This window comes from Osmia bicornis, chromosome 16, assembly GCF_907164935.1.
Source record: "Osmia bicornis bicornis chromosome 16, iOsmBic2.1, whole genome shotgun sequence".
Lineage (NCBI taxonomy): Eukaryota > Metazoa > Arthropoda > Insecta > Hymenoptera > Megachilidae > Osmia > Osmia bicornis.
Window position 1 is genome coordinate 5,544,079 of NC_060231.1, and position 18,599 is coordinate 5,562,677.

At 34.2% G+C, this 18,599-nt stretch overlaps 3 protein-coding genes across 4 annotated transcripts; 1 reads left to right on the forward strand and 2 right to left on the reverse strand.

Moving 5' to 3' along the window:
- The first annotated feature begins 5,646 nt into the window (after positions 1-5,646).
- LOC114876674 lies at positions 5,647-9,279 on the forward strand. Of its 2 annotated transcripts, none has more exons than XR_003789438.2 (6): positions 5,647-6,464; positions 6,710-7,440; positions 7,518-7,640; positions 7,712-7,876; positions 7,949-8,251; positions 8,697-8,786. XR_003789438.2 is itself a non-coding variant. In XM_029188422.2 (6 exons), the coding sequence occupies exons 1-6, from the start codon at positions 6,425-6,427 to the stop codon at positions 8,973-8,975; spliced, it is 1,503 nt and encodes a 500-aa protein (XP_029044255.1). In that variant the 5' UTR covers positions 5,647-6,424; the 3' UTR covers positions 8,976-9,279. The 2 variants fall into 2 exon arrangements, 1 of the variants encoding a protein (XP_029044255.1); XM_029188422.2 differs by having other exon boundaries at positions 7,949-8,113; positions 8,697-9,279.
- LOC114876637 (interferon-related developmental regulator 1) lies at positions 9,259-13,525 on the reverse strand. The gene is made up of 6 exons (XM_046289216.1): positions 13,258-13,525; positions 11,580-12,055; positions 11,264-11,517; positions 10,635-10,878; positions 10,145-10,360; positions 9,259-10,076 (listed from the first exon to the last, which is right to left on the reverse strand). The coding sequence occupies exons 1-6, from the start codon at positions 13,289-13,291 to the stop codon at positions 9,990-9,992; spliced, it is 1,311 nt and encodes a 436-aa protein (XP_046145172.1). The 5' UTR covers positions 13,292-13,525; the 3' UTR covers positions 9,259-9,989.
- Positions 13,526-14,154: 629 nt separating this feature from the next.
- Positions 14,155-18,556, reverse strand: LOC123988594 (27 kDa hemolymph protein-like). Its single transcript, XM_046289217.1, has 4 exons — positions 18,195-18,556; positions 15,315-15,815; positions 15,070-15,238; positions 14,155-14,996 (listed from the first exon to the last, which is right to left on the reverse strand). The coding sequence occupies exons 1-4, from the start codon at positions 18,235-18,237 to the stop codon at positions 14,786-14,788; spliced, it is 924 nt and encodes a 307-aa protein (XP_046145173.1). The 5' UTR covers positions 18,238-18,556; the 3' UTR covers positions 14,155-14,785.
- Positions 18,557-18,599: the final 43 nt, after the last annotated feature.

Here is an 18,599-nt window from a genome sequence, read left to right on the forward strand (position 1 = left end):
TAACATTTTTATTGTTTCATTTCATTTAGTTCAGGCTAGGTCTTCTTGTACACCGCGTTTTAATATCATTTCAATTCCACATATTCCACTAGATATTTATGAAATAAATGAATGCTCTTAAATGTTCTTAAATGTGGAATATGAAATATTTTAATACCGAATCAATTTTATTTAGTTTGTCTGTAAAATTAGAGAAGTCAAATACTATCTGACTTAGTTATTGCGAAGGTTCAAAGCAATATAATATTGATAGTATTGTATACTGGATATACATATTAATGATGCTATTACGTTGATTTAATTACATTTTGTACATTATAAATTCAAATATAATTTGAGAATTTTTTCCAAGTAGTTTAACTTATTTACACGTTCATGATAAAATGAACAATTTATGTGCAAGAAGACAATTCGTGACGGGTAGATTTCCAAGTCAGAGTGATATATTTCAACACATTTTGCGCATTCTTGAAAAGTTACTCTGAGGAGGGAATCGCCCGAGGATGTTTGATTAATTTTCACAATAAATTCTTTTTTCACTGCAAAGAATTCTTAATTAGAGACATTAAATTCTTTTTTATTAGAATCTTGCGCGAGAGTAAATATGACAATGCACTGACTAGTATTCGGTGGGAATCCTTTTGGTTTTTAAACTCAATCCAATGTTTTATTTAATTAATCGAAGTAGTTACAAGGATTCCGCGGCATGAGACCGTGAACACCATCTCATGGGAGATAAGCCCATGCATTACTAGGCCTTTGCAGGCGCAGTTTTAGAATACGGAACATATGAAAATATGTTACCATATTCTAAACTGCAGTCCTTTTGTCTATACTATGAGCGTCCGTCAATCTGACACCGTTGGATGCAACGTGTTGGACGGGCGGGTAGCGCACTTAGCGAAGGGGTGCATCCTGTCCTGGCGTTACGACGTCCAGGCGGGGTGGGTGGTATGTAGCGTCTGGCGTAAGACTAGGGGGCGTGAGACCCTTCGTTGCCAGCTGGTATTAGCAGTGCACCATGTTTGCGTCATAGTTGCTCAATTTTACTTTTCCGTATTTGCTCTTAAATTTACAACAATCTAATTTACAAAGTCGAGTCACTTTTATTATATTAAAATAGTGAAATATTAGCCCGTTAGATGTTTATGTACTAATCATGTTTTTAGATCAGGATTTTCAGGTTTAACCCTTTCCGTGTTTATTGCCAAAGCCCATTCACGTGCCCAGGTGCTACTTGGATGAGTAGAGGCAATGGGCACGATGACCTAGTTAATAAGAATAAAAATTATTAGCGGCTGGCATTGTGTTAGTATATCGTGCACGACGTAATTTCCACATATGGTGTGTGTGTTTTTAGGCTGTGGGATTGCGTCGGTTTAATAACTTTTTCATTTAACTTTTAATTTGAAATAATAATTTATTCAACAAAATGCACAATGAACGTACAAACCAAATGATATTATTACCATTACTATTACTATATTGCCATTACTATTACCATGATTATTACCATTATTATGAAATATTCTATATCAAAGTAGTTAATTAAATTTTGTAATTATCATTATTCGCAATGATTGCTAGCCTTGCCAGACGATTTCAGTGAAAAATGGTACGTACCGTAGAGTGTGATGTGAGATGAAACTCGGGTGTCGGAGGCGTCCCGGGACGTTCTCCCTAGTTTAGGCTTTTGCGCCCGGGTGGAGTGTATGGGGGTCGTGGAATGAATTTTTGTGAGAATGTGATTTTGCCTTTTTTAAATATAGCGTTAGGTAGGTAGGTAGTATACCTTCTGGTGTGTGTGATAGATTGTAAATAGGTAGGGCCGGGACAGGTTGTCACAGTCTCTTGGTCGGGTAGGCACGATTTCGCGTGATCAACCTGTACCTGGAATATATTTGAAGAATTGACGATACTATCGATACGAACGGAGTATGCCGTTCGCCTTCGATTCTATCTGTACAATTTTTCAAATTTTTGGCGACTTCATAAGTCGTCATACGCGATCGCGATGGCACGAAACGCACAAGTTCTGCTCGAGCACGGCACGTGTGCACGAACAACGACTTATATAAAGTTCTTTTTCGTCCACGTGTCAATTAGAGTTTCGCGATTTTTCATTTTTGTTGATTTTTTTGTTTTTTGTTTTGCGAATTTGCAAGTCTCGAGCTTTAGATATAAGTTTCAGGTGGGTGGACCGCCCGAAGAAAGAAGAGGCTACATGCCGAAGCGCCCCGACAAACTGTCTTTCAAGAGGGGAACTAATGATTTTGCATCCTTTTGCAACAAAGGATGGGAAATCATTATCGTTACTACTTTGTCACTGTGCTTGCCTGTAGTTGTAGTTTTGTAATTTCAGGACAAGAGGGGGCCCGTGACCCCCATGATTTTGGGCAAATCGCGTTTTCAATTTAGTGTTGCGAATGAATATCGATAACGGTTCAATTTAGTGTTGCGATCTTTAACTATCGCGTTTCTTTCTTGCATTGCTTTAAAATAGAATTTAACTTTTCAATGTTGATTGCTTTAAGATTTTTCAGAGTTTTGCTTTTTAATGTTCATTGCTTTAGTGTTGCGAGTAAAAGATTCACGGTTTGAGAATCCCCTTTTTTTGCATTTTAATTGCATGTCTGTTAAATATAGTGTTGCGAATGACATTAGCGCGATTGTTTCCCAGTGTTGCGACTTATAAATACGCGATTGCTTTGCATTAGTTTATAGAGTTCCCTGTTAATTAGTGTTGCGGTAATGAATATTCGCGTTTTGCATTAGAGTTGCGATATATGATGAAATGCCCAAAAAACGATCCAGTGGAGTTGCCATGGTCCATAAGACAACTATGGACCAGCTGCTGCGATACACAGCCTTGGATTGGCTGTACCCCTTTTTTAGATTAGTGTTGCGTTTTACAAAATTCGGTAGATTTGAGTAGTGTTGCGTTACAGTTCGCGTTTTCTCTTTTTTTCCTTTTTTCAGCTTAGTGTTGCGCATAATGGAGCAGCCTTCACGCGTACGCTTTTGTACATATTATATAATTAATGAAATTAGTGTTGCGAGTAAAAAATTCACGGTTTGAGAATCCCCCTTTTCTGCATTTTAATTGCATGTCTGTTAAAGATAGTGTTGCGAATGACATTAGCGCGATTGTTTCCCAGTGTTACGACTTATAAATACGCGATTGTTTTACATTCATTTATAGAGTTCCCTGCTAATTAGTGTTGCGGTAATGAATATTCGCGTTTTGCATTAGAAATGCCCCAAAACGATCCAGTGGAGTTACCATGGTCCATAAGGCAGCTATGGACCAGCTGCCGTGGTACAGCCTTGGATTGGCTGTACCCCTTTTTTAGATTAGTGTTGCGTCTTACAAAATTCGGTAGATTTGAGTAGTGTTGCGTTACAGTTCGCGTTTTCTCTTTTTTTCTTTTTTTCAGCTTAGTGTTGCGCATAATGGAGCAGCCTTCACGCGTACGCTTTTATACATATTATATAATTAATGAAATTAGTGTTGCGAATGAATTCGCGATTGTTAATAAATTAGTGGAAGTAACTATGACTCACATTCGGTGGGAGTCCTTTTAAGGATTCCGCGGCCTGAGACCGTGAACACCATCTCATGGGAGATAAACCCATGCATTACTAGGCCTTTGCAGGCGCAGTTTTAGAATACGGAACATATGAAAATATGTTACCATATTCTAAACTGCAGTCCTTTTGTCTATACTATGAGCGTCCGTCAATCTGACACCGTTGGATGCAACGTGTTGGACGGGCGGGTAGCGCACTTAGCGAAGGGGTGCATCCTGTCCTGGCGTTACGACGTCCAGGCGGGGTGGGTGGTATGTAGCGTCTGGCGTAAGACTAGGGGGCGTGAAACCCTTCGTTGCCAGCCGATGTTTTGTCATAGTTCAGAATGTTTGCAATTTTGAAATTAGTGTTGCGTGTGATTTCGGTTTGTTTTATAGGGTTTGCTTAGGGATTGCTCTTATGGGCAGTCAAACTTTTCTTTTCAGGTTCCCCTGTACCCTCCCTCCCACTGCCATGCCCCCATTCTTTTTTCTACCCATTTTTAAATTTTGAAAATTTTGAGCATTCGGTTATTGGAAATACTGTTAAATAATATATGAATTTAATGTTTTCAGAATATTATTAAATACGATAAAGTTTTAAATAGAACTTTATTCAAAGTTTTATTTAAAATGAAAGTTCATTTTATTTTGTGATGATTGGTGATAAATTATTTCAAGGAATATTTGTTCATTCGAGATAACTTATTAAATTTTAATACTACTTTATTTAAACAAAAGTAGTGGATAATTGTTGTTCGAGTTGTTTAGTTTTAATTTTTGATCGCGATCTTTTGTTTCAGGCTTACGGAGAAGCTAATTAAATTATTTTTATAAATTTTCAAATTCTTTTCCTCAAAAGCAAAGTCCACTCGTGATTTTCTTTTCAGTATTTCCATTTACAATAAATTTGCATTGAAAGGTGTATTAATTAATATAATGCAATAAAGTCGAGTAGAGTCGTGGTTGTACGTACTATACATATATTGCAGTAAAAGACAGTTGTTTCAATTAAAATATTGTGTGATATTTGTCGCGAAATGAACGAATATTAAATACAATAAAATGAAATAATTAATGTTCTTAACTCAAATCACTTAACTCAAATATATATTTTTCTGAATTTTTTCCTCTTTATTTTGGTACTGAAGTTTGCTTTAAATTCATATTTCGTATTAAATTGATTTTGAGTTATTAACAACCACTCTGACTTTTATAAAATTTTATTGTTACTAATGTATCTTCTTTCCAGCTATTCATTTTTCTTTGTCTTTATCTGGATTCAATTAATCAGTTTCTGTTACAGAGAAATATCTTTATAGGAAGTATGAAATAATAACATCGGATAATCGTCTGGAAGAAATGTAATATAAAATCTAGCGTCCATAAATGGAATTCAATGGATCCAATTAAGTAAAGCAAGGTGAAAATGATTGAAAAGGTAAAATGATTCTTATAAGTGGTAATTTGAACCGTACTATTTTCGAAAATTGTATTTAATCCTTTTCTGTTTCTTTCAGGCAGGTTGTAAATTTATGATTAAGGCTACATGAGCCTTATTATTTTCTTAAATTATGTTTAATCCTTTTCAGTTTTATTTTAGGAAGTATTCTGGTGAGGACAACAAAATCAACAAAATCAACAAATTCATTGGACTTCTTTATGTATATAGTCATTAAGATATAATCGTCAAACACTGCAGTGTTTAATTATGAAGCGTTAGATTTAAGTAAATTTTTTAATTACGAGCGCTCGTATAGGTAGATATTCTTAGTAGTATAAGTATGTAGGACAAATATGCAATTGCATATTTATTAATTACAGATCTGTAATCAAAATCAAAATTAAAAAATGTTGCAATAGGAATAAAAAGCAAAAATCTACGTAAATATATGTATAGATAAGTAGATAGGTAGGTAATGAATAAAAACAATACTCCTTTTGTTGTTCGTTTGCACAACAGTCGAAACGTTTTGCAAATGTGCACCAAGAGGATGATGTTATTAAATAAAAGTAAAAATTTGCATAAATGGAGGGTGGTTGGGATGAGGTAGGGCGGGTCTCCAGCCGCAGCAACCTCCCCGTGGTGAGACCTGGGAAATCGTTATTATTTGATGGATTATTAATAACTGCATCATTGTTTCAATGGTACACTTATTAATTATGCAGCAAATAATACGAGCGAATTGGCTGCGGGATTTATGGTTTTTTTTTTTCTATTTAATCTCTGTTATATTTTTTTCAGGAACTATGTCTTTAAGATTCTGATGTGTACCACATTGCAAATACAATTTTACGCAAAGAAAATTAATAATAATGAATGCATGGTGAGTATTGTTTAATTATGTACTTATACATATAGCATACATGTGTCATTTAGGTGTTTGCGAAAGGTAACGTAGTATAGCATGCCGTTAGTTGGATGCAATAATTCAGATGGCGCTTAACTCAGTTTCTGTTCAGCTTATTTTTCGATCAAACATGGCCTGTTTTACCGATGCGGAATTCGGAGTTAATCATTTTTCATAATGATATTTTATCACAGCTCTTTTTGATAAATAAATTATATTGAAAAACTCTTATAAGATGATGGCACTTGCATACATCAGCTCAATACCTTCGATAATCAATGACTAATTACCGATACCGTTTGATTGGTTGATTCAAATAGCATCAAAAATTGTAAATGAAATCTAAGAATATCCCATCGTAAGCTCCATCATGGAGTTATTTAGTTGCTTGCTACGTCCCCTTCCTAATGCTGTATATTTTTAGATATATTGCATAGAAAAACTTCATTACAAACAGACAGTTATTGCATTTTAATATAATATTGGTAACAGTTTAGAATAAAAATGAATAAAGGTTGTTGGAAATTCGATGAAGAAGATAAAGGTGAGCATTAAAATATTGTAGGTTATAAAACAGTATATGTCAGAGAAATATTGTAAAAAGTAAAGAAGTATGAATTGTTATACAATCTTAGGCAATAAACATTATTTCCGAATATTTACAAAAGCGATTACTGTATAGTTACGTCTCCTATATTTTTAATTTACTCGTTTGTTTCTCCATTATGGAGAAGAATTTTGTTTGTATTTAGTATATCAATCATAATCAGATGTTTGTTCATTTTATAGCATTGTATATAGACATGGAGGATGAAGATACAGAAGAGGATAAACTGACAAAAGTGTACAGCCATTGGGATCAATTACCCGATATACTTCTAGAGGAAATTTTTTCTTATCTAACTATGCGCGAACGTTACTATGCATCTCTGGTGTGCAGGTCATGGTATCGTGCCTTTCACTTGCAAAATGTGTGGGCTACGTTCACGTTAGAGGATTGCACTCTCACCAGGGGGAAATTTAACTATTATAGTGGATGGCAATATGTTCTGGATCACTTAAGAACGTCTACGTGTTTAAACAAAGTTGGAAAGAATTTTAGATGCTTGATTTTCGAGCCCATGTTAAATTTTTATAATCTCTACGAATTTATGAATATGATATCTTGGTACACGGAAAGGCAAGGATCGGATAACACGTCGGTAGCAGGAGTCGGTACTTACATTCGACGGCTTAAATTCACGTTTCCATGTAACATGGCAAACAGGGACGATCCTGACCGTATTAGACTTTTCGGTACCGGGGGAAAATTGTTAGAGGCGTTGAAAAGGCTGATGCGAAATTTGCGTAATTTAAGATGTTTAGAATTAATAGATCTCATGTTAGACAGTAAAGAAGCTCTACATTTAATGGATGATATTTGTTCAAATTGTACTCAAACTCTATCAAAATTAGTATTAATTAATACTACAAGATATTATTGTCCCCTGTTGCATGTAGGAGTATTTATTAATTTAAACGTAAGTTTGATTTGCCAAAAACATAGTTAAAATTTATACGTATTCTGTTTTAAAATATTTCCTTTTTATTTATATAGGTACTAGTCGTTAGCCCTCAGAATCTCCACGAAGATATAATAGATTTAATTGGTTATACTAAATTGCAACATCTTCACATTGTTCAAAATCGCTATAGTCCAAAGGATACAACTATGAGATTGGTAATGTATTCATATTAATTTATGATATTATTTGGAATATGTTGATTTTATTTTGAAAACTATTGATTCAGCCTAAAAGATCTTCCTGGGTTAAGATGAGAGTAAATAATCCATACATTAAAGTACATTTCGAGGTGGAGAGTTACAAACCCACGGATATACTTTTGCCAATTGATTTATTGGAACACGGTGGTATTCCTTGTCACAGTATTGTTTTAGACAATCCAAATACCGAGGTCAGTGTTAATTATAAAATACGAAGATCAATTAATTGCTTGAAATATCATTACATAAAGGGAATGTTTCAGATTTCAGCCTCCACTATCCTTACCCATGGCACATTTTTTGAATCGACGATAAGGGTATACGCGTTTAAAGGTCTGACGAGATACTTTTTGCACAGAAATTTCGCGCAGAGATTGGACGAGGCCCTAGTGCAATTCTGCAGAATGTGCCCGAACCTTCACACACTGGTAGCATTTTGTATTTGAACAAACATTCTGATGTTGTATATCACAGCTTTCTTTTAAACACTGTGGCTTTAACAAACTCCTTACGGTGTGATGGCATGTGTTCATCCTTGTTGTAGAAAAGGCTTTAATACTATTCGTGTAAGTTTTATCTAACTAAACAATATCCCCCATATAAAATTATTATACGTATAACAGGCTCTGAAAATCACATTAAAACATCTCTTAGAGCTTTTAGAGATCTATTTTTATGTACATATGTTGTGTGGCAATATATCATTGGTTTGTCAATGGTATACAAGGCAACAAGTTTAAATACAGATCAATTCGTATACCAATGACTTGGTAGCCTGTGAAAGAAACGTTTTACCATGACACGTTTGATAACTTGGCTGAAGCTCTTATGACAGAAAGCCAAATGTTTTGTTCAAAAGTCACACAAGTTATTGTTATAAAAATTCCTACCAATTTCTCAGAATTAATATTTTATACTGTTTTTCTTTTCAAGCTAATATGCTTATGGTATGCTAGTATCATAATTAGTACAGTGATGAATTTTTTACATTGGATAAATATTTTTCTGCAGATGATCCGTGATAAAATATCGACAGCCACGATTTTAGAAATCGTTTCCACCGCAAAGGCATTGCGTTGTTTGTACGTTCGACGAAACGTGATTTTAAAAAGGTGCGACAAAGATTGGGTAAGACTCATGAATTGGTCGCCGGAACATTATCACTGGATCAAAGAGAACAGTCGCAGTTATGAGAGCACTGAGAAGGAGGTATCAAAAATATTAAAGTACAGATGGCATATGTTATCTGAGAAGGAATTTAAAAATCAAACGGTGACGCTACACCTATAATTGAAATGTTAAAAAAATTATACAATCTTTTAATAGCATAAATTTTTTATATCCGTTAACGTTTCTAATCTATTTTCATACAATCAAGAAAAAAGAAAAAACATTTTTAAAATGCATACTCCATACCACAAACAATGCCTTTATGAAGTACATGCGTATACAAATTTATATTTTAACTACCTGTGATGTCAAAGTTGAGATTAATTATTTAAAGATGTGTGCGCGTTGGATTGTTACATACAGAGATCTACTATTAAAGGTATAGTACAATAAAATCGTTAGGTATCGCAAGTATCTTACTTTATTTTATTGTATGATATAACGAAGATACCTATAATTATACTATAACTCATGTAATTATGTACAATGCCAGTATATACGTGCAATTCTTAATTAAGTATTTTATTTAAATAGTTACATGTAGCATATAAGACGATCAAATACTGTATACGATTCAACGTATACTTTAAATAAAACACTTATGAAGGTTAAAATATTGTAAATACTCGATCATTAAAAATAACAAAGTTTCATTCGCGTATACTATAAACAAAGATTTTTTTTTTTAATACGTATATATATATTATATATCGCTTATAGCGGAACATTTACAACATTAAACTTTACAAAATTGTTAACTGACACTAGTAGTTTGATTTGACAAAGAAACAATGACAATCATCACCAAGCGCTTATCGTATATACATATTTTTTTAGTTGAGTATATACAAAACGTAAGTGGTATTAAATAACATTATACAACAGTAATTGTTTTCGGCTAATTAGGATAGAGATAGAAAAATTTCAACTAACAAATGAAATCAAATTTGACTATAATTTCTTGTTCATGTTCATTTTCTATTTACAATTTAAGCTAGATCATTATGGAAAATATATTTAAGTTTCATATTCTTCGAACGGGGTTGTAATAAATAAAAATTTCAATCGAGTTTACATTATTTTAAAAGAAGAAAGACGTCATCATCTAACGTATAAAAGCAGAAAATTGAAGAATTACGGTGCCAAGGCTGCTGATCGTTTATCTCTGTTTTTATTACGTTGAATAGTACGGGCTTTAAACGCGGCTGCATTCATTAAAGTCTATAAAAGAAAAGGATAATTAGCCTCGCATTAATAACGACTGTAAATTTTTTTTATAAACAACTTACTCTTTCCAATTTACTTGTTTTCTGATTTAATGGTAACGGCACGACTTTGTTACCAAGGTGGAAAATTTCGCGGAGAAGTTGATTCACGGCCAGATGAATATTTATACCAGGACCCAGTAGTCTGCAGCATGCATTGTATTGAATTCGTGTGCACCATCCTTCCAAATAGAGAACTTCTTGGCCGAATTTCACGTGCATCTCCGGTACAGTATCCTCCTAATATTACAAATTAGCGATCAGCAATAAAATTATTGGGTCGGCCCTGGGCATAGACAGACTAAGCGGTCCCCTAGGGCCCCCAAGGTCCAGGGACCCCATAAGACCAAATCTAAATTAGGTATACAAGCTTTAATGTTAATTTTATAAATTTTATTTGAGGTACTTTTTTTATGTCATATATGTAAAGGGGCCCCCCTAGGACCCCCGAAATCTCAGGGCCGGTTCAGTATAATTACAAAACAATTTCAATATCGTCATTACGAAAACTTACCTCTATGTAACGAAGTATGTCTCTGAAATTGGCTCTCTGTTGCTTACGATCTTTCTTTGCTCTGTACTTATTAGAATCTGTAGCCAGTTCTTTTAATACCTCAGTCAAGTCCAATGCCCAGTCTTGCTCATAATCTGAAGAAAAATCTCGGCCGAGTTCGAATATAACAGCCAAAGCTTCTCCAGCCGACAACCTTATATCCAAATGCGGTGATTCTAATAATTCTGACAATTTATTTAGGGACCTAAAATAATCATTACTTTATATTATTCTTCGCATATATGTGTATGCATTAGGGATGTGCAGGTATCCGATATTACGGGCTCGGGCGGACTCGGAAAAAATCGGGCGCGTTCGGGTGCAGTCGGGCAGACTCGGACGAGCTCCCGCGGCCCGCGACCCAACTCTCATGTACTTGTTAATACTTGTAATTCGTTACAAGTATTATTTTTCCACATAATAAAAATTATCTTACTCCAATTTTGCGCATGCATATTGCAAGTATTAACAAGTAAATCTGCTCGACTGCACCCGAACGCGTGTATCGGACGGCCGCCCGATGTTTTCCGAACCGACCCGACCAATCGGGCCGCGCATCATTAGTACGTATGCTAAGAAATAATACTCACGGCATGTAACTATTTGTTTTATTACTTGTAAGTAAATTATAGATATCAGCTGGTGCCATAACTGTTAAAAGAAGAGTCCAGGATGATATAGCTGCCGCGTGTAATGCTGCCACTTCCGTTGTAATATTTGCAAGAGCACCATTTCCTTTTAAATAAGAACCAGAGAAAATATTTGATAATAACTGAACGATTTCGATGGTGTCCGCTGCATCGTTTCCTGACAGAAACTGATTCATGCTCAGAGCCCAGCAACACTGCGAACACGTGATTAATTATTAATGTAATGAATTTAACCGTCGTTTAATTCTATCTTTACCTCTGCACGGGCTTGAGTCGAGGCTGTTGGGTCGCTCGCAATGAAGGTCAGGATACTTTTCAAATCACGGCATACCGTCTCGGCACTTTCAAAGGCTCCCAGTTGAACGCAAAGCAAAGTACTCAATCTAGCTGCTGTCGACTGTTCCTCGCTACGTCCCTTCTTCAATCCCCGTTCTATAGAATCTGTGATAGTCATTTTTCTATCCTCCACGAAATCCGGGACGTATTTAATGGCAAAGATCTTCTCAATTCCACTGAAGCAAATGGTTCTCCCTTTTGCGCTCTTCTGGGTTAAACCGTCTATAGCTTCCTTCAATTTCTCTTCGAAGGCCTCTTGCTGGGAAATTTCATCTACCTCGTTGTCGTTCACGTCGTCTAACATGCTGCGATTATCAGACTGGCTACTGGTTACACTGCATGCATCATTAACAGAGTCCTCGTCTGATGTTAATTCAGCTCTTTTTCCACCATGACCTACGAACATGCATTTCCTTTATTATTGTTATATTCGAATAGCGTCTGATTTAATTACTGCCTGTCAACCAGTAGCTTACAAATCTAATTTACAAAGGTAATTAAAAGGAAAAGTAACAGCTGTTAGGAGCAAATCTTGTGTTACATAATGCAAAGTCTTGACAGCTATTACAACATTTCGTGTAATTGCATTATCCAGGATGTATATCGTGTAAAATGGCTATAATTCATGAAAAATGTGTAAAACAGCAGGACTGTAATATTTTTATTTATAAAAATCAGATCACTCCTTTGTCATGTTTTATGATACGCATGGGTGCACATTTGATCTCATTAATATTCAAAATGCTAAAACTGCATATGCCAAATTAAGCAAACCTTTTCAATTGATTATATTAATAAAATGCAATTTATAGACAAATCTTCCATAAATTGTATTCCTTGAAAGAAGAATTTTAACTTTATTGTTGCTTCAAATAAAACGTAAAATCAACATTTACAAGAATTATAACAAAATTGTTGGAATATTTGGGTGAGAATAATTATATAAATATCTAACCTAATATTGCAAAAGTTAATCTAAATTTAGTAAAAAACGATTACGGAAAAGCATAGTCATCCTAGTGGAAAGTACTATTTTCGTAAGCTTACGAAACGCAATAACGAAAATGCACGAAATAGATTTTTCTTGATCCGATCTGAGAAAATCGATCCTAGAATCGAACGTATTTGTACGATATACCTCCGTACATATTTCGAGGCAAATCATAATTTGCCTTCCTTTTATTGACGAATATTGTACTTTCTGGATGCATTTCGCTAACCCATCTCCATGTGCGAAAAGCATGAAAGTCACATGGAGATGAGTAGTGGTGGTATGACGTTAGCTTATTTTACGATACTGCCAGAATTTCGTAGATCGATACAGTGTTCAGTACGTCAGAGAATTAGGAAACCATGAATAAAACGGTAATGAAAATTAAATGCGATTATTGTAACGCAGCTGTGACGTAAAATAAAATAAACAAGATTTATATGCACGATGAGTCATTCGAGGGGAATGCTGATAATTTAGCGAGGAACGATCAACGCATTCCGAACCAGGATGATCTGTTGAAGCGATAGAAAAAAATATTAAATATGTTAGAATCGATAAATAATGATTAATATTAAGGGAGATAAGAATTTAAAGTAGATTTTACCGGATTTTCCTCTTCTCCTTCCTTTGCCTGGCATCGTTCTTCACTTTCCGTATTGCACAATTGATACTAAGAAAAATACTTGATCAAGAGGGTAAATGTCTTGCACTATTAATTTTCTTTCGTATACTGAACACACTGCATGAATTTTTAATAAGAATTTGATAAAAACTCATTAACATGTTGCGAACTGTTCAAAACATACACGTCGAGACAGCCTACGATGGGCTTTCTCAAGTGCACTCTCTTCTACGATCAGCGAACCTACCCGAACATCAGCGAAACTACCCGAAGCATCGACTGCGCATGCGCGACATTTTTTATGTACAATATCAATCAAAAGCACTGACCTTGGAGTCCAAGTTTAACAGCAGCAAATATCATAAATCTAATTATTTAATAAAAGCGTTAAAATGATTAACATAATCGTCTGATAAAGACTTTAGAATATTTATTTGCTGCGGTCAAACTTGAACTCCAAGGTCAGTGATTTTTCATTAGACGAACGGTCACTATGATTGATACTGTACATAGCGTGTTGACCAATGAGCTTTTAGCATTTCCGATCTAGTGGAAAGCAGGTGCACGTATGTGAATTTGTAAAAATTGTATACGCGCCTTAATAAATGGCGCGGTTAATGTAAAGTTAGAGTAATTTTAAATCGAAAGAAGTAAAGTGTTTTAATGTTCAGTAAGTATGTTTAATGATCCAAATATTAATATTTATTAATATAGAATGCAGTAGAGTCTGAAGAACCATTTAAAATTATATTTATAGCAGTTATTATGTATATTTTGTTTTATTAAATGGAGAAATTGATAGGGTTTTCGAGGTTGGATGCATTAGATATAAATAGAAATTTAAATTAGATACATAAATGTTAAAGGAATGAGGCACAATTTTCGTTGCAATTATCTGCTACTTTGTATTTTTTAAATACAGAAACAATATTAAAAAATATAAATATTAACTTTTTAAGTTCCTTCTTCACAATGATGTAGTTTCATTGTGACAACAATGTAAAGTTATATATAATGGGTCAATGAATTTCCCTACTGTACGTTTTCAATGTAATGAATTAAAGGTGAATGATGAATACAACCATGAGTTGTATTATTACATATAATTAATAATATTTATATTACAAATTTGTATCAATCGTTTTGCTATAGTACAAAATTTAATACTCATATACCAAGTGTAGCAAAATTGAAGAAAATTGTAGGTTCTACTACAATCATAATTTACAAATTACTTTAGCTTATATATTCAGACAGACATTCATAAATGTCAGTATTCTGAAGCACCTGAATCGATGGACGATAATAATTGTATTTAAGTGAATTGATAAAAAAAAGAATTTCTTTACAACTTCCATATATTAATTTACTTTCTATAGAAATTTTGTGAATACCTAAATGACTGTTTTGTCAAATACGATACCACATAATATATTTTGTTCCAACATAATGGAATTTATGTTTCTGGAGTTGGCCTTTGTAGAATATACAAAACTTATTCCAATTTATTTTATGCGAAACTTAACAATAAACATACTATAGTCATTATTACCAGCAAACTAACTGTAGAGGTTGAAGCGGCACTATGATCTAATATTATATTTCGGCACGGAGTTTCTTTTAAGATAAATCTGAATATAGAATCTACAACATTTGCAGGTGTTGGATCCGAACACTTTTCCAATTCTTTCACCACACAGTCCTGAAGGCTGGAGATATCGCTGCACAATAAGGTATGTTTTTATTTCTTGTATCTTATTAATGTATTCTGAACAGATATCGAAATTTACTTACTTGCATTCTTTGTTTCCCAGAATTAAGGATGGGAGATTGTCCAATCCAGGCGCAGATCCGTTGTTAAAATCAAGGGGAGGTGCGTAACTACCAAATGTTGTATTAATACAGTTTTGAATTGCTTGTTGCTTTGATTGTAAACATTCTGGTCCATTAGCAGATATGAAAACTGTAAAACAAAATTTGAATATAAGTACTGCTTGAAAGTAGCTACTCTTATAATGTTTTCATACAGAAATACATACGAGCAATACGATCTCCTTCTTTGTAGCAGACAAAATTTAAGAGGGAATCGGTAATATTTTGAACGATCTTTTTATTTTCTCGTTCAGCTGGTTCCAAACAAGGCTCTATAGATGTGGTAAAGTCGCTGATACATTTTTTAAGAACAGGCGTTTTCTGGCAGTATTTTTTGAACACCATGTCCAAATTTCCAACAGGCTTGTTTATTTCCATTTCATGCTCTAACTCTGTAATATTAACAAACGATTTAAGGCACTGCTCCAAGCGATCTTTAGCGTTCTGGGCATTGTCGTATGCGTCAGGTCCTCCGTTTTTATCACATTTTTGTTTAAAAACATTCTTCACTTCGTCGATAGCTTGTATCACAGATGAGTTAAGCTGAGTATTCAAATCTGTATTTCCTGATATGTTAAGATTATTTGTATCTACGATATTAGATACTTTATGTAACACCTCCTCAGCTGTGGGCATATTTTCTTGCGAATAGCTGTGTCCAAGAAATCCTGAAACAAAAAGTTGATATTATAGTACCGATGATATGACGATTTTTATAAAAAAACTAGGCATAGTTAATATGTAAAACATTTTTAAAAAGTCACGTTGAAAATAATTTTTTACAAATACATTTTTTTTTCTGTTTCAGATACTAGAGTTCTGCCAGTTGTTCAGGTAACTCGATTAAAAATAATTTAATAAGATCTAACTAGACTATAAAAGATCAACGGCTGTGAAGCCTTTGTTTCTTTAAAGGGGCACATACACCTAGAAATTTCAAGATTTTTAGATATTTCTGAAATGCTTTTTTAAATTGATCTGGTGAAAATTACGTAAGTAGGATGAAGCGCGTTATGCAAGTATGCAACGGCATGCAGGGTATTTTTTTAAAATCGTATTTGAATGCCATTGCCAAACTAAATGGAAAAAGACATTTAAAAAAACAATGTTTCCAACTCTCCAGCCATTCATTCAGAAACAGCTGTGGCTCCTGAATAATGGAAAAATACCAAACCAGTTACAGTTTGAATATTTAGTTCTTTTTTGTAAAAATGTTTATAAAAGTTATACGTAATATATGTACTTTTAAGCAAATGTATTTTATTTTTCTGAAAAAAAAAATCATTAAGATTAACTTCTTGTTAGTCTTTCTAGGTGTACATGCTTCCTGAAAATTTAAGTAGTTTTATTATACAGTCATGGACTTGTTTTAATTATGATTTTTTAATTAACACGTCATCCATGAAATTTATATTGATGCAGCAAGTTGTTATACCAAATCATCGTTTTGCTTACATGTTTTTTTAAAAAAATTGATTAAGAAAATATTTTCTATTAGAAAAAGTTCTACCCCCCTTTATTTCTCTTTTGTTTCATGGATAAACATAAAGTTCAAGATGTCCTAAATAAAATTTACATTTTCAATAAAATTTTAAATAAATAAAATAAATTATATATTTTTTACATTTAAATTTTACATTTTTCTATAATTGTTTATATTCTTTCTAACAATAAGGAAAAAAAATTGAAGTATATTTGAGGCATACATCATGGGGTACAAAGTGCACAAGTTGAATCAGTGTACAATCTGTGTATTCGTCATGTGTATCGTAACGATAAGCGTTTTACCCGGTACAAAGAAAAAGAGAACAGACAATAGACTGTTTTTCCTTTACTGTAATAATCGATCATGACAATAATTACTCTAATCATATGAATAATTTACTCGTTAAATATCCTTCGTAGGATTGACGAGTATTTTAAACATGTTTAAATTCGATCGAGAATACTTCGATACTTCATTGTTCAACTAACTATCGAAACGATACTTTCTTATCGATTGTTAGCTCAAGATTATTGCTAGTATTTCTTGATCGCATACAGGGCCGGCCCTGGGCCTAGGTAGAATATGTGGTCGCCTAGGGCCCCCAAGGTCTAGGATCCCTATAAGACGATTTTGCGTCTAAGAATACAAGAAGAGTAATGTTTACTTGAATATTAATTAATTATACAAGCTTTAATGTTTAAAATTAAAATTTTTTAAAAATAAAAACTTTCGGATTATCTAAAAATTTAGATAATTTTTTTAATGTCATATATGGGGGGCCGCCTCGGATCCCCGAAATCTCAGGGCCGGCCCTGATCGCATATCGAACTCGATCGTTATTACTACAGTATTGCCTCGTAATAAGCAAGTGGTCTCGACTTCGAAATAAGCAAGTCGCTATCCCCTCTTCTTTGTTTGAAATCGCCCGCAAAGTGAGAGGTACGAGATATGAGTGAGAGGTCCATGAAAGCGCGAAGCCGATGTTTAGGGTAATAAATTTCACGCTCGACTGAGCAGTGACATCGGTTAGTAGAAGAAGGATGGAATATATGTATATAATGCTTTCTATCCTTGTTCAAAAAATAACATCGCTGCTCGGCCGATCACTATATGATTTGCCGCTACCTCGGATCTCTCACTCGTTTCTCGCGTTCTCTATCGTCCCGTTTCGAGAACAAAGTCAAGCCGAATAGCTACCTCCCTCGAAATAAGCAACGGTTCAGTCCCGAGCCACTTGCTTATTTCGAGGCAATACTGTATCACATGAAATGTATGCACAACACGATTGCAAATCGTATTTTATAGTAAAAAAGATAAAAACTTCTAATAGTTGGAAACACTTTTTGACATCTAACCTCTCTACACTCGATAAATAACATTCGAATGTACAATTTCCAATATCTCGGAGCATAATTTTTGCACATGTAATCATTATGGATTCCCACACGTTTTCATTTTTATTTTAACACGATATTGCGTGTCAGCATTATTAATTCTATCGACGAAGAGGAAAAATAACCAAGTAACCAGTTCATTTATCTGAAGTAGGCCCTGAACTTACCAAAAAGGAACACCACGGCCGTGAGTGTTGAGTACTTGGTCATTTTTCTTTTTCCAAGGACACACGTTTAAGTGGAAAGTAACGTAAATTTATTTTCTTTTAATGTTACAGCACCGTCGATGAATTTCTTCGTAAAAAAGCACACACACACGTACACGACGGAGATGAGATGAGAATGCAACGTTTTAACTACTCATTACGAGCACTATTATGATTTTTACGCATCCAACCTCGCTGTTTATTATGAGAAGGGTGCACCGATGCGTCAGCGTTGCTCGGAAAAATATTGAAAGGAAGAGGGACGAAACTGGAGCGAAAAACGGAGGATAGAAGTACACCACGACCGTACAAACGATACTCCGATAGTGAACCACGGAGCGCGTGCGCTTCGCTTATTTATACCCG

Coding starts and splice junctions, on each gene's coding strand:
- LOC114876674 (XM_029188422.2), top strand. CDS start 6,425: ATGAATAAAGGTTGTTGGAAATTCGATGAAGAAGATAAAG. Junction 6,465..6,709: donor ATTCGATGAAGAAGATAAAG/GTGAGCATTAAA, acceptor TTCATTTTATAG/CATTGTATATAGACATGGAG. Junction 8,114..8,696: donor GCCCGAACCTTCACACACTG/GTAGCATTTTGT, acceptor ATTTTTCTGCAG/ATGATCCGTGATAAAATATC.
- LOC114876637 (XM_046289216.1), bottom strand. CDS start 13,291: ATGCCAGGCAAAGGAAGGAGAAGAGGAAAATCCG. Junction 10,879..11,263: donor AAAACAAATAGTTACATGCC/GTGAGTATTATT, acceptor TGATTATTTTAG/GTCCCTAAATAAATTGTCAG. Junction 10,361..10,634: donor ACATACTTCGTTACATAGAG/GTAAGTTTTCGT, acceptor TTGTAATATTAG/GAGGATACTGTACCGGAGAT.
- LOC123988594 (XM_046289217.1), bottom strand. CDS start 18,237: ATGACCAAGTACTCAACACTCACGGCCGTGGTGTTCCTTTTTG. Junction 15,816..18,194: donor GGCCGTGGTGTTCCTTTTTG/GTAAGTTCAGGG, acceptor TTTTTGTTTCAG/GATTTCTTGGACACAGCTAT. Junction 14,997..15,069: donor CTGGGAAACAAAGAATGCAA/GTAAGTAAATTT, acceptor CTTATTGTGCAG/CGATATCTCCAGCCTTCAGG.